Source organism: Oratosquilla oratoria, chromosome 34 (assembly GCF_046742065.1).
Source record: "Oratosquilla oratoria isolate Oo_2021 chromosome 34, ASM4674206v1, whole genome shotgun sequence".
Classification (NCBI taxonomy): Eukaryota; Metazoa; Arthropoda; class Malacostraca; order Stomatopoda; family Squillidae; genus Oratosquilla; species Oratosquilla oratoria.
Window position 1 is genome coordinate 18,861,842 of NC_134810.1, and position 15,000 is coordinate 18,876,841.

A 15,000-nucleotide genomic window follows, 5' to 3' on the forward strand; every position below is an offset into this window, starting at 1 on the left:
TGTGAAGTATGCATGTTGTTGTAATGATTGCATTAGCGTTAGAAGGCATAGCTTTAAGTTTCTTTAAATATATTCTGAAGGTTTGCACAAGAATACCAAATGTGCACTCAACTATTCTCCTGGCTCTAGATAATCTATAATTAAAAATCCTCTTCTCTGTGAACCTGGGTAGGGCCTCATAAAATTTCTCTTCAGCGGGAAAGCCTCATCTCCCACTATAACGTATGGTGCAAGCACATCAGTGCCAGGAAGTGCAGCATCTTCTTGTACATTTCAAGTCATCCTCAATTTTGGATAATATTTTCTCAAATGTTCCTTTGTTCATTCTGAAATAGCTGTGGAATTTACTCTCATCATCAATAAGACGAGGATACAGAGTATGAAATTCTCCTTCAGTCTTCCTATCTTGCAACATAGGATGAACCCACAATCTCTTTCTTTTTCTATTTTGTTTTCCTTCTTCTTCTTCTTCTTCATCAAGTGCAATAGCGAATATTGCCAACTCGGCGTCAGAAAAGTCACACTTCCTTCGTAACTGATGGTAAGACTTCTACTGGTATCGAGGGAGGGGCGATGACGGGAGCGAGAGTCCGATAGTGTGAATGCCTCAGAACCGAGAGCAGACCGAGAGTGGAGCGCGACCGGACCGATAGTGTGAATCAACCCTAAAGGCCCCTCGGAGGCGAGAATCCTCTTAAAAGAGGAACCATGACCAACGTGACGGAGGGAGGAGCGTATGGCGCTAGAGGATGAAAGCTTCGAGGGATGGGAACCCAAGGGAAACCGGTGTAGGATAGTGAAGGGAAGGGACACGGGGAGGAGGTGGTGGAAGGACGAAAGTGACGATGAGGTGGTGACGGGAGGAAGAAAGGCCAAGGCAGTGAAATGAAGGACATTAAAGGGTTTGAAAGAAGAGACAATGAGATAGAAAAAAAAACAGAGACGAGAATGAAAGGGAAGTAGAGGAAAGTAAAGGGAAGGCAAACAGAAAGGGAAAGTCAAGGGAATGAATTAAGACGCTTTGGAAAAGGTTTAAAGGGAAATGAAGAATAATGTGGAACATAAATCAAGGAGAAGGGACGACATTAAATTGATTTTTGGGGAGGAATGACGACCATGAATGCAAATGAAAGGAGGAGAGAAAGCGTTGAAGAGGAGTGAAAGAAAAATAGAAGACGAAGAAGGAGTATGAAGAAAGTAAACAATGAATCGTTGGAAAGAGGTTCATAGTGTGATGAAGGGATATAAAAAGAGAGTGAGGAAGAGTGGAAGAGAAGGAGATAAAAAGTTGTAAAGAAAGAGATAAAACAGATGGCACTACTTACATATTTTACTCTGGTTAACGTCAGAGGACCTTCTTATTATTATTATTATTATTATTATTATTATTATTATTATTATTATTATTATTATTATTATTATTATTATTATTATTATTATTATTATTATTATTATTATTATTATTATTATTATTATTATTATTATTATTATTATTATTATTATTATTATTATTATTATTATTATTATTATTATTACTATTATTATTATTATTATTATTATTATTATTATTATTATTATTATTATTACTATTATTATTATTATTATTATTATTATTATTATTATTATTATTATTATTACTATTATTATTATTATTATTATTATTATTATTATTATTATTATTATTATTATTATTATTATTATTATTATTATTATCATTATCATCATTATCATCATTATTATTATATTATTATTATTATTATTATTATTATTATTATTATTATTATTATTACTATTATTATTATTATTATTATTATTATTATTATTATTATTATTATCATTATTATTATTGTTATTATTATTATTATTATTATTATTATTATTATTATTATCATTATTATTATTGTTATTATTATTATTATTATTATTATTATTATTATTATTATTATCATTATTATTTTCTCTTTTCTTTTCTTTGTACTTCTCATATGACTCCCCCGTCCTATTTTGTAACCAATCTGAGAAAGCTCGCTTCTTCTCTTCTACAACCTTCTTTGTTTCCTCATCCCACTATTCACTACCCTTCCTTCTATTTCCTCCTGTCCTTCTTGTTCCACACACCATCTTTGCACACTTTGTGACTCCCTCCTTGAACCATCCCCATTCCTCCTCCACACCTAGCTCTTCTCTATCCTTCACTCCCTCCCACTCCTCCTTCAGCTTCTTCTTGTACTCCTTCTCCTTTTCCTTTTCATTTAAAGAGTTCACTCTAAGCACCTCCCTACCTTTTGTCCCGTTACTTTTTCTCCATGTATCCTCCACTCTCAACTTACCTTCCACCAAAAAATGGTCTGATATTCCCCCACCCTCTCCCCTTAGCACATGAAGAAGAGAAGTAAAGAGAAGTAAAGAGTAAAGTAAAGTAAAGTAAAGAAGTAAAGAGAAGTAAAGCAAAAGGTAAAGGAGGCAAAGAGGAGAGCAGATGTGAAATGGGGTAAGAGTATGACAGAAAATTTTGAAAGTAATAAAAAGATGTTTTGGAAAGATATTAAAAGAGGAAGAGGAGACGAATCAAGTAGAGAAGAAAAGGTAAAAGGTGCAGATGGAGAGATGATAACGGAAGAGAAGGCAGTAAGGGGAAGATGGGTAGAATATCTTAAGGAGTTGCTAAATGTGAAGGAGGATAGGGAGGGAAAGATAGCTGCAGTGGGAAATGCTAAGAAAATGACCGTGATGAGTGAGGAAAATGGAGGAGAAATAAGGAAGGATGAAGTGAAAGCAGTTGTTAAGATGATGAAAGCAAGTAAGGTACCTGGTCTGGATGGATGCCATGCAGAATATCTAAAAAAAAAGGAGGTACAGTGATGGTGGACTGGCTGGTGAGGTTATTTAATGTTTGTTGGAGAGAGGGTAGAGTGCCGGAGGACTGGAAGAGTGCCAGTATAGTTCCACTTTACAAGGGAAAAGGGGACAAGTGTGAATGTAGTGGTTTCAGAGGGATTAGCTTGTTAAGTGTAGTTGGGAAGGCTTATGGAAGGATCTTGATTTTTTTGGCTTTTATGGATCTGGAAAAGGCTTACGACAGGGTAGACAGAAAGGCACTGTGGGAGGTTTAGCGGATATAAGGGATAGGAGGAAAGCTTCTAGGAGCTGTCAAGAGTTTTTATGAGAGTAGCAGAGCTTGTGTCAGGATTAGAAATGGAGAGCGTGAGTGGTTCGAGGTAAAGGTGAGACTTCGTTAAGGATGCGTTACGTCACTCTGGCTGTTCAACTTATACATGGATGGGGTAGTGCGAGACGTAAATGCAAGGGTAGTGGGTCAGGGATTGGAGATGGTTAATGAAAATGGAGGAAAGTGGGAGGTGAGCCAGCTGTTGTTTGCGGACGACACTGCGCTTGTGGCAGGATCGGAGGAGGGATTGAGGAAGTTGGTGACAGAGTTTGGGAGAGTGTGTGATAGAAGAAAGCTGAAGATAAATGTGGGTAAAAGTAAGGTGATGAGATGTACAAGGGGTGAAAGTGGCGGTAGACTGGAAGTGAGCATTAAGGGAGAGCGACTGGAGGAAGTGGATAGTTTTAGATACTTGGGTGCAAATGTGGCAGGAAAAGGTGGAGTGAAGGTGGAGGTAGAATGTAGATTGAGAGGAGTGAGTAAATACCTTGGTGGATTAAAAAGTGTAATGAGGAATAGACATTTGGGAATGGATGCCAGGAGGAGACTGTATGAAGGAATGATTGTGTCAAAAAAATGAGGATATTCAAGATAATTTTTCGCTCTTTTAAAAAGACCATTGTTGAGTTAGATTTTTATTTCTTATTTATTTATTTATTTATTTATTTATTTATTTATTTATTTGTTTATTTTATATCTTTAAAGTTTAGATTTGCTTGGTGGACTAGCCTGCTCTGGGCTTGAGAGGGTAGGATTGGATGTGGGTGGTCATCAGTAGGCCCAGTTTGCTCGATTGCAGATAGAGTGTGGTAACTGTGACGTCAACTTTGCGCTTTGCTGCTGAAGATAGAACTTAATGGAATTCGTTCTAGTCTAACTTACCTACTAAGCAATCTCATTTACTTCTTTCGTTTTAGCATTCTGTGAAGAAAATTATGGAATTTTACTTATGTTGATTTCTAAAATGTGAAGTAGATGTTGAATGCCACATATATTTTGTATGAAAGTTGTTTACTACTGTATTTGTTAGTGCGATTTATGCTAAAAAAGAGAGTATGAACTCTCAGTGTGTTTTTTTATATTTTGTTGACTGAGGAAATGTTAAACTCAGGGTTTTTCGGTTATTTATTAATCTTAGTTTAGTCACTGTTAATTTATTGTAGATCTTTATGGAAATGTTTCTAGCCTATCTCAGATGCTAAGAAATCACATTTATCTATTTATTCTATTTTAGCATTTCATTAAGAAGACGATGGAAATTTACTTAGATGAAAAATTCAAACATTGTGTTACTAGTTTGTGTTTTGTTTCGAGGGAAATCATCGTCAGTAAGGGAATTATTTTTCAATAGAAACTGCAGTGTGTTATCTGTATAATGATAAACAATAAACTTCTGAAATACTTAACAACCAAATTTTCCCTATTATTTGAATAAAGGAACAGTGCTTATATATCTGTCAATATTAATAAAGTAGTAACTTTTTGTCCAATCTAGGGATTTTTCAGCACGAGTCTAGGGAATTAGCGATCTTCATGTGTGGGAACCCTAATCTTGTCCCGCGGTAGGGCCCTCAGGGCCAGGTTGATTCCGTCCTTTGCTAGGATGACTCCCGGTTTAACTTCCAGTTCGAGAGGCCTGTCGTGGCCAGGGACCTCAAGGAGCTCCATCTGGAGGAGGAGGTGAGCCATCGCTAGCTTGATTTCGAGGAGAGCGAACCGCATTCCTGAAAGAAAGAGAATTAGTCTGGATCTGCTTAGTTCATACGCTCTATTCTTTTGTTAATTACGGTCATGGACTAAAGAGAATAGTGTCACTGCTCTACTCTGCTCTGCTCACCACCGGCTCACAATCCTTATGAGTAGGCCTAAGGCCTAACACGTTGGGTCGCCTCCCCGCCTGGCTAGAGCTGCTGAGAACCAATGCGGTAATCCCACAATGGGTCCCGGGATTCGAACCCACGACCACTAGTTCATGAATTCACGACGTCATCTACTGGGCTACTGCCCACTCTATAAGATTTGACTCTTTTGCAAAGAGCAAAAATGAAAAATGGCAGGGCATCAGGCGAGGCTCAAATTTTGGAAATTGATCGAGATCCTATCTAGTCCCAAGTTTTCCCCCGAACTGAATAAAATAGGCTGTCGTCAGCCAGAACAAGGAGGTACAGAGTATGTTACCGCATTGGAAGGAATATATGATGCCTAGAAAAAAAGGCTCGGAATTTCCAAGGGAAAGCCGAGGAGAGAGCTTATTGGTCGGTTTTTGCTTGAAGGCATTTACAAGTGAATGAATGAATATATTATAACAAGTAATATAAGGTAAGATATAAACAAATAAGATAATGAGTGAATGAATGAATGAATAGGTAAATCAATAAATGAACAGATAAATAAACACATAGATAGATAAGTAAATAAGTAGATAAAACGTTAATAAGATGTATGGAATTATCCAGTATCGCATGATCACACACACCAACACACACACACACACACACACACACACACACACACACACACACACACACACACACATATATATATATATATATATATATATATATATATGTGTGTGTGTGTGTGTGTGTGTGTGTGTGTGTGTGTGTGTGTGTGTGTGTGTGTGTGTGTGTGTGTGTGTGTGTGTGTGTGTGTGTGTGTGTGTGTGTGTGTGTGTGTGTGTGTGTGTGTGTGAGAGAGAGAAATTCGCTAGTAACAGCGACATCAATCCGATAATTTTATGACAGTTGCATGCAGGATTCGAACCCACTGCTCTCAGCCACCCGTAAGATCACTTTCGCAGAGCCTTGGACCACTACACCACAGAAGCTATAAAATCCTTAAAACCTGGAATCGAACTGATTCCCGAGGGTAGGAAAGATCACTAATCTGCGACCCCAATTCCTGTTTTACTCAAGGACCAAGCTCACCAGTGGTAAGGGGTAAGGATCGGAACAAATCCCTTTCACGCTTATCGCCATTGTAATTATGAGAGAAAATCGCTAATAGCAGCGACATCAATCCGATAATTTTTATGACACCTGCATGCAGGATTCGAACCCACTGCTCTCAGCCACCCGTAAGATCTAAGTGGTCTAAGGTTACCCAAAGAATTGATAAACTGGAAGAACTAAAGAAGGAGAATCAGAACCTAACCAAAGAAATAGAAGAATTAAAAAGACAGTTAAAAGAAGTAAAAGAGGAGAATGAAGAATTAAAAAGGAACAATAAAGACAATAAAGAGTCCATAGCAAAGGAAGCACAGGGTTGGAGAAAAGTCCAAGAAAACAACAAAGTTGTATTTAGATATATAGTGACACAACAGATGAAAGAACAAACTAAGGACACAATTATTAAAGTGATGAGAGAAAAGGAGAACATAGTAAGAGACTTAGTGGATAAAAAGAAATGTATAATTATATTAGGGATGGAAGAGAAGTATAATTCAAATAGGACTACACGATTAAATGAGGAAAAGGAAAAGGTAAACAAGATATTAGAAGTAGTTCAAGAGGATGGACAAGAAACGGAAAGATATTGAAGAAATATATAGACTAGGGAAATACAATACAGATAAGTCTAGACCAATTAAGATCAAATTCAGTTCACAAACGACAGTAGAGAATATCTTAGCAAAAACAGGTAAACTAGCTGACAGTGAACAATATAAACAAGTATGGATAAAAAGAGAAATGAATAGAGAGGAAAGAGAGGATGAGAAAACAAAAAGATTAGAAGCTAAGGAAAAAACGAAAAAAGAACAGATTCAGAAAAAGAGAAATTCTATTGGAGAGTAGTGGATATGAAAGTGAGGAGATGGTTAATAGCAGAGAAAAAAAAACGTAAAAGAAACAGAAAACACGATGGAAGTAGCAGAAATTTAAAAGTGTCTTACACAAACATAGACGGCTTAATAACAGGCTTGAATGATCTAAATGATTACCTGATGGAAAAAGAACCGGACATAATGGGAACTGTAGAGACAAAATTGAAAGGTCCACTACCACCCAACAGTGTAGGACATGGTGCATGTAAATATTGGATTAGAAACAGAGAGGGTGGAGTTATGTTCCTGACTAAGAAGGATATAAATGTGAGGAAGGTCACATATGGAAAGAATAGAGTAGAGATGATTATGGTGGAAGTGGAGGACAGGGATCGGAAGAGCAGGAAGTTTGTAGTAAATGATGTGCCTCCTAAAACTGTCTCGTGGGAAGAGAGAGAACACAAAAGTATGTTACAAGACACAAGGATAACACAAAATAAGATAATGGAAGATGGAGGAAGAATAGTTGTAGTGGGTTACTTTGATTGCAAAGAAATCTGCTGGGAAGAGATGACAGTGAAGGATGGAGACGACCTATGGTGAAATGTTCTACTTGATATGATTATAGAACATACAATGACGCAATGGATACAAGAGAATACTAGGTATAGAAATGAGGAAGAACCATCGAGACTGGATCTAATCACATCAGAAACCGAAATAGTGGACAAGATTGAATATAAAAGTGACCACATATTGGTTGAACTGGAACTAAAGGAGGAAAAATACACGGAAAAATGAACAATATAGAAAGGGAAGATGGATGTATGGAAAAACAAATTTTGATAAATTAATCCATAAACTAAACGAAAAAATGAGAGAGAGTGAAGAAACAGTTAAGTAGATAAACACATGAATATACAAATGAATGGATAAATAAATGCATAAATAAACTAACTAATGAGTAGATGAATATATGAACAAAGTAATAAATAGGCAATGAAATGCTGGGTTGACTAGAGTCTGGCATCACTAGCGTATTCATTTAAACGAGACGACATGAAACATAAAAGTCCTTGGTACCCCATCCTTTGTCCTCATTCTTGTAGTGAATGGACCTATCCCTCGAATACCGCACCTCCTCGGGCAATCGACTGAAGCGCACTTCCCTGAGCCTACCATCTTACCGACGCAGTTGCGGGGCCCTTGGCCGAAGGTGTGGAAGGCGAAGGTCTGGTCGGGGTTCTTGTTCTCCGGAAGGAAGCGTTCGGGTCTGTAGGTTTCCGGGTCCTCCCAGATCTCGGGGTCCCTGTTCAGGGTCCAGATAGGGACGTGGACCAGCATATCTTTTTTCAGGGTAATGGCTGTCCCTGGGATGCTAAACATATAAAATATGTATTACTGAAGAAGTCACTAGTAGCAAGGATGTCTTTCAAATAATCATATCCAGACTGGTCTCCTAATTATTAGGTGAGAAAACGTTTAGGGCATGTTAGTTGGTTGGCTGATACCATGGAATTATAAACGAAACCTTTGCTGATGTTGATGTTTTCGACCATGATTTTATTCTTATTAGTTATGATGTTACTTCTTTATTTACCCGTGTTCCCGTTAATGACTCATTAGTTTACCTGGAAGAAGAATTGGAGAAAATTGATTTACCACTACCTACTGCCACCATTATTGAATTGATTGAATTATTTGTTTTAGAATCCTATTTTATGTTTAATGGCAAATGTTATTTACAGAATTTTGGTATGGCAATGGGTAATCCGATTTCTCCAATTCTAAGCAATCTTTACGTAGAATTTTTTTAAACTAAGTTGTTACCCAATATTCTTCCCCAAAATGTTACTTGGTTTAGGTACATTGATGACATTTTGTGTATTTGGCCTGTTAATTTTGATCCGTCTATTTTCTTGTCACAGCTTATCACCCTCGTCCTTTCTATCAGTTTTACTGTGGAAATAGAACAAAATAACCAATTACTTTTCCTTGGTGTATTGATATACAGAAATGAAAGGTCTTTCAAATTTGATGTCTATAGGAAACCCACCAATGTTCTTTCATATGTTCATTTTTACTCTTCTCATTATTACAGGACAAAGGCATCTGTGTTATCGTCAATGTACCTTCGAGCTTATCGTATTTGTAGTCCGGAGTTTTTGGATGGTGAATTCTCAAGAATAAGTGACATAGCTTCAAAATTAAAGTATCCCAATTATCTCATTGAAAACTAAAAAAAGTGGCTAGGAAGTCTTATTTTGATGATAAAGCTAGAGACACATTTAATTCTAAAAATCTTCTCGTTCTTCCTTATCATGATAATTTCATTAAATTACCACATATTCTTAAGAATTTCAACATCCAAGTCATTTTTAGAAACTCCAACACAGTCAAAAGTCTTTTAATTAAAAATTCCCCTGAAAATAAGGAAGGTTGTGTATATAAAATTCCATGTAAAGATTGCAACAAATGCTATATTGGTCAGACTGGAAAGGAATTAAATGTTAGATTAAAACAACACAAGTATAGCGTTAGAAGTGGTCAAACGTCCAACGCGTTATTTGTTCATCTTAGGGATTTCAGCCATTGTATTAATTGGGATGAAGCTAAAGTAATTGTTAGGAGTAATTCTTATTTGAATAGAAATATCATAGAGTCCAGTCTGATCAAGGATACATTTGTTAATAATTTAAATCTAAGTCATGGACTGTACAGATTGGATGATTTTATTATTAAGAAAATTGTAAACCAAACTCTCGGGACTCTGAGTCCATAGGTCACGGGGAGAGATCTACCCTACACTTTGAGTATATATACCTGTCTCTTTTTCTGTACCTCGAAAATGTCTGAATAGACGAAAGCGCTTGGTCTCATTTCTGTTATTTTCCTAGTGGTTTATCTGCATATATATATATATATATATATATGTATATATATATATATACATATGTATATATATATTATGTATATATATATGTATATATATATATATATATATATATATATATATATATATATATATATATTCTAATAAGACATAACAAACTAGGAAATGACAGAACCGAAAAACAAAAATGTGTTGGATGGTGTTATTTGATACATGAATATATACCTATATATATGAATATACATACTGTACACATGTTCAAGAGGGAATACTCTGTTGGCAGGGATATTATTCTGGATTCATGTTTTGTTTTTTGTTTTTTTATCAAAATTATGCGGTGTCCCTAAACAATTACATATTCTATTCAAGCTCTTTATAATAGTATAATTCTAAAGAAATATATATTATATGCTATTCAAGTTCTTTATTATCGGCTGAAAGAAACCTGCACAGTGAAGCTATAGCGATAATCCCATACCACACTCCTGGTCATATGGCCACTTCCCGAAGGGTGAGTGTGGTTTGGATATTTCCGCAAGAATCATCAGAAATTCAAAATTCCCGGCTCTGTCCAGGCATGCGCATTGACGACCCCACCTCCCCCTCCCTACCCCTCACTTCTTGGCAGGCCCGCCACCCGTACGTATGCTCACTTCGCACAGACTGACCGGTCACCCCGCTGCCAGCCTTTTGTTATTACCGGTGAGTCTGTTTCCTGCTTGTTAATCAACTGATAGTTTCAGCGCTTTCTACATGGTTACTAAGTTTATTCCATTCTTCGACCACCCTATTAGTAAACCAATTATTGCCTTCTTAAATCTAATTTTGTCCAGATTATACCCATTACTGCGAGTCCTGCCCAGCTTCCATTCTTCGACCACCCTATTAGTAAACCAATTATTGCCTTCTTAAATCTAAATTTGTCCAGATTATACCCATTACTGCGAGTCCTGCCCAGCTTCTCCGAGCCGTCCGTAGGTGAACAACCCGGGCCTCTCGGAGGAAAGGGGGACGAGTCTGATGGTGCGGAGGGTGGTGCCCCTGAGGGTCAACAGGCCTCTCGGCAGCCCCATACCTCCGACCATCAATGGTCCTCTAACGCCTCACGGCTTGCATCGTCAGGCCCTAGGCGTAGACTTTGACCCTATCTACTCGCAATCCGTCCCCATACGTCTCCGAGCCGTCCGTCGGTAAACAAGCCGGGCCTCTAGGAGGAAAGGGGGACGTGTCTTATGGTACGGAGGTTGGCGCCCCTGACGGTCATCAGACCTCTCGGCAGCCCCATACCTCCGACCATCAATGGTCCTCTAACGCCTCACGGCTTGCATCGTCAGGCCCTAGGCGTAGACTTTGACCTTATCCGCTCGCAATCCGTCCCCATACGTCTCCGAGCCGTCCGTCGGTAAACAAGCCGGGCCTCTCGGAGGAAAGGGGGACGTGTCTTATGGTACGGAGGTTGGCGCCCCTGACGGTCATCAGACCTCTCGGCAGCCCCATACCTCCGACCATCAATGGTCCTCTAACGCCTCACGGCTTGCTTCGTCAGACCCTAGGCGTGGACTTTGACCTCTTCCGCTCGCGGTCCGTCCTCCGGCGTCTCCGGGCCGTCCGTGGGTGGGCGGCCCGGGCCTCTCGGGGGACGGGGGGACGTGTCTGGTGGTGCGGAGGGTGGCGCCCCTGGGGGTCGGCAGGCCTCTCGGCGCCCCCGTGCCTCCGGCCATCGGTGGTTCTCTGGCGCCTCTCGGCTTGCTTCGTCGGGCCCTGGGCGTGGAGTTTGGCCTCGTCCGCTCGCAGTCCGTCCTCCGGCGTCTCCGGGCCGTCCGTGGGTGGGCGGCCCGGGCCTCTCGGGGGACGGGGGGACGTGTCTGGTGGTGCGGAGGGTGGCGCCCCTGAGAGTCGGCGGCCCTCTCGGCGGCCCCATGCCTCCGACCATCGGTGGTCCTCTGGCGCCTCGCGGCTTACTTCGTCGGGCCCTGGGCGTGGCCTTTGACCTCGTCCGCTCGTGGTACGTCCTCCCGCGTCTCCAGGCCATCCGTGGGTGAACGGCCCGGGCCTCTCGGGGGACGGGGGGGGGGCGTGTCTGGTGGTGCGGGGGTGACAATCCTGGGGGTCGGCGGGCCTCTCGGTGGCCCCGTGCTCCCGACCGTCGTGGTCCTCTGGCATCTTGTGGCTTGACTTTTCGGGCGGGTTCGTGAACTCACCTTCCTCCCGGAGCCGCTCACGTGGACCCAACAGGAAGTCCCGCTCGAGAAAGAGTTCTATCTCACCCAAGAGGCCTAGGACGCTCAGCTCGTCCACACCCTCCACATCCCGGTCACGGCACCACCCTCCTTCCGTCCCTGATAGGCCCCGTCCTCGACTCTGCCCTATCGCGGTATACGGCACTTCAGGCCGCGCAGACCAGAGCATCCCCCCCTCCAGAGCAGCCTTCTAGCGAGCCTCCAGTTCTGGCCCCCTCTCCCACACTCCCTCCTGGTCCTTCCCTCCGCCCCTCCGCGCCGGCGGCGGGTATAGGACTGGAAGGCCCCTCTCATGAGGAACCCCCCCCCCCCCCAATCAGACGACCGTCGGGTTGGGGGACGGGGTGGAGGACCACCTCCGTTCATCTTTACCTTATCCTCCTACCACGACGGACTCTTACGAGTTCCGCCCCTTCTCATGGTATGACCTTGCCTGCATCCCCCTTGTGTAGCGGCGAGGGATTTTATTCAGCAAAGATGGGGTCTCGCCTGGTGGAAACGCTCTTCAGTACGGGGTCCTCTCATCACCTGAATGACATCATTTGACGTCTCGATCTGGACTCCGCCCTACTAGGCTGTCCAGGCACCCAGGAAATGGCACCTCGCTATATCACAATGTGATCCTGTGACGTCAGTGATCCTTTGAAGTCACAATATGATTCTTTCATGTCACGATGTGTTTCTGTGACGTCACGATGTGATCCTGTGACATCGTGATGTGATCCTTTAACGTCACATGATGCTGTGACATCACAATGTGATGCTGTGACGTCGTGATGTAACCCTGAGGATCATCTCTTCTACAACTCGAAATCTAGGATCCCCCTAACCCCGAGGTCCCAGGCGCACCTGCTTTGCCGAATTTTAGAGAAAGCCGACCCGGGCCATGCCCAACACGCCCACAACATCAGGGACTTTGCGGCATCCCTAGCGTTTCTCCGCACCCACTCTGTGGAGCGGGTGCAGGACCCAGGGGCTGGACATCGACGACTTCCAGGACACGGTATCTCTACCACTCGGTCACCCTTGTCCCATGTGTCGCCATGGAAACGGCTCCACCCCTCTCATCTCAAAAAAAAAAAAAAAAAAAAAAAAAAAAAAAAAAAAGGGTGGAAGGGGTGGAGGGGACAAAGGGTGACCGAGGAGTAGGGAAAGGCCCAGGAACCGCTGCACAGGATACAATTTTCTTATAATTTACGCATTGTGTAAACAGTACAATATTGTACATATCACATTCTTCGGTATAAATACTTGACGTTTCTTTTCTCCCCTCTACTGAGTGATAAAATGAATAAGTCTCCCATAGGAGAGACACACGTAATAACGGCTTGAATCAGGCTTCACCTCTCCTCCCACCTGTCCTCGTCTCATGCATAGCTTCACTGTGCAGGTTTCTTTCAGCCGATAATATTTCTTTGTCGCGGCTCGTGCCGCTTAAATTGTTTTTATCGGCTTAAGAAACCTGCACAGATTTAGGGTCCCTCCCTCCTCCCACAGGCGAAGCCTTCATTTCTCATTGAAGTGAGCATACGTACGGGTGGCGGGCCTGCCAAGAAGTGAGGGGTAGGGAGGGGGAGGTGGGGTCGTCAATGCGCATGCCTGCACAGAGCCGGGAATTTTGAATTTCTGATGATTCTTGCGGAAATATCCAAACCACACTCACCCTTCGGGAAGTGGCCATATGACCAAGAGTGTGGTATGGGATTATCGCTATAGCTTCACTGTGCAGGTTTCTTAAGCCGATAAAAACAATTTAAGCGACACGAGCCGCGACAAAGAAATATCATAGTATAATTCTAAAGAAATATATATCATGATGAAATCCAAAGACCTCTTTAAAATGTAACAGAATTTGAGTAAATTTACGTGTATTCTCTCGTACACGTTCTCACAGTGGATGGTGCAGCGGGGTAGATGCGCATCGATTCTGAAAGAAAACGGAAAGGTACAACGCTTCCATTGTATCAGCAAGTGACCGGGGAGGACGTCACCATGTTCATTTTCACGGATCTAACTTTTCATTCAGAATCACCCCAAGTAAGCTCCTTGGGGAGTAAGTGGAAGGAAAATGAAACGTTGAAGAATCAACATGAAAGAACAAACTATGAGAAGGATAATAAAAAAAAAGGGGGGGGGAGGGAGTAGACGTGGAAGGATGGCGACAACGAAGAGGTGGTGGAGAGGCTTGAATAAGGAATAAAACTCACTGCATACGGCTCAGGCAGTGGGCGGGTGAGGGGTGTGTGATGATATAGACCTTCATCCACAAGGAGCTAAGACAAAAAAGAAAATGAATGGACGTTGGGTGGGAGTGGGATGACTGGAGGATGGGTGCATACCATCGCTGGCTACCTCTCTTATATGGGGGTAGAAGCCAAGCTTTTTGGTATATACATACATACGAGTATATATATATATATATATATATATATATATATATATATATATATATATATATATATATATATATATATATATATATATATATGTGTGTGTGTGTGTGTGTGTGTGTGTGTGTGTGTGTGTGTGTGTGTGTGTGTATTCACCTTGGTCTTTGGATCGCGTGTTGGACTTGTGATCGACAGCTATTTCCCTCCCAGAAGTGAGCTCAGAGCTCGTATGACCGATCTATGGGTAATGATATGACCTTACACACACACACACCCCGAACTCCCCGCCCACGAGAGTCGGAGTAACGACCCGAAGTGCAGCGATGCCGAAATAATTTCGGCCCTGGGCAGGATTCAAACCAGGTACTGCCGTACCTCCGTACTGGCAGTCCAGTACTCTATCAACCGCGCCACCGAGTCGTGAGTGAGTGTGTGTGTGTGTGTGTGTGTGTGTGTGTGTGTGTGTGTGTGTGTGTGTGTGTGCGCGCGCGCGCGCGTGTGTGTATGTGTGTGTGTACAACACTGAATGGATCCCAGTGAATAGA

At 41.7% G+C, this 15,000-nt stretch overlaps 1 protein-coding gene across 4 annotated transcripts in view; it reads right to left on the reverse strand.

Moving 5' to 3' along the window:
• LOC143018089 (cytochrome P450 6k1-like) overlaps positions 1-15,000 on the reverse strand; it is a 75,405-nt gene that overhangs the window by 46,416 nt on the left and 13,989 nt on the right. For 2 of the 4 annotated variants that reach the window (XM_076173197.1, XM_076173196.1), the window contains exons 5-7: positions 13,932-13,992; positions 8,120-8,310; positions 4,264-4,893 (exon numbers count right to left, since the gene is read on the reverse strand). In XM_076173197.1, coding sequence (XP_076029312.1) covers positions 4,691-4,893; positions 8,120-8,310; positions 13,932-13,992 — 455 coding nt within the window. In that variant the 3' untranslated portion in view covers positions 4,264-4,690. Of the gene's footprint in view, positions 1-4,263; positions 4,894-8,119; positions 8,311-13,931; positions 13,993-15,000 lie in introns of those variants that run through there. The other 2 variants (XM_076173195.1, XM_076173198.1) reach the window with 2 other exon arrangements.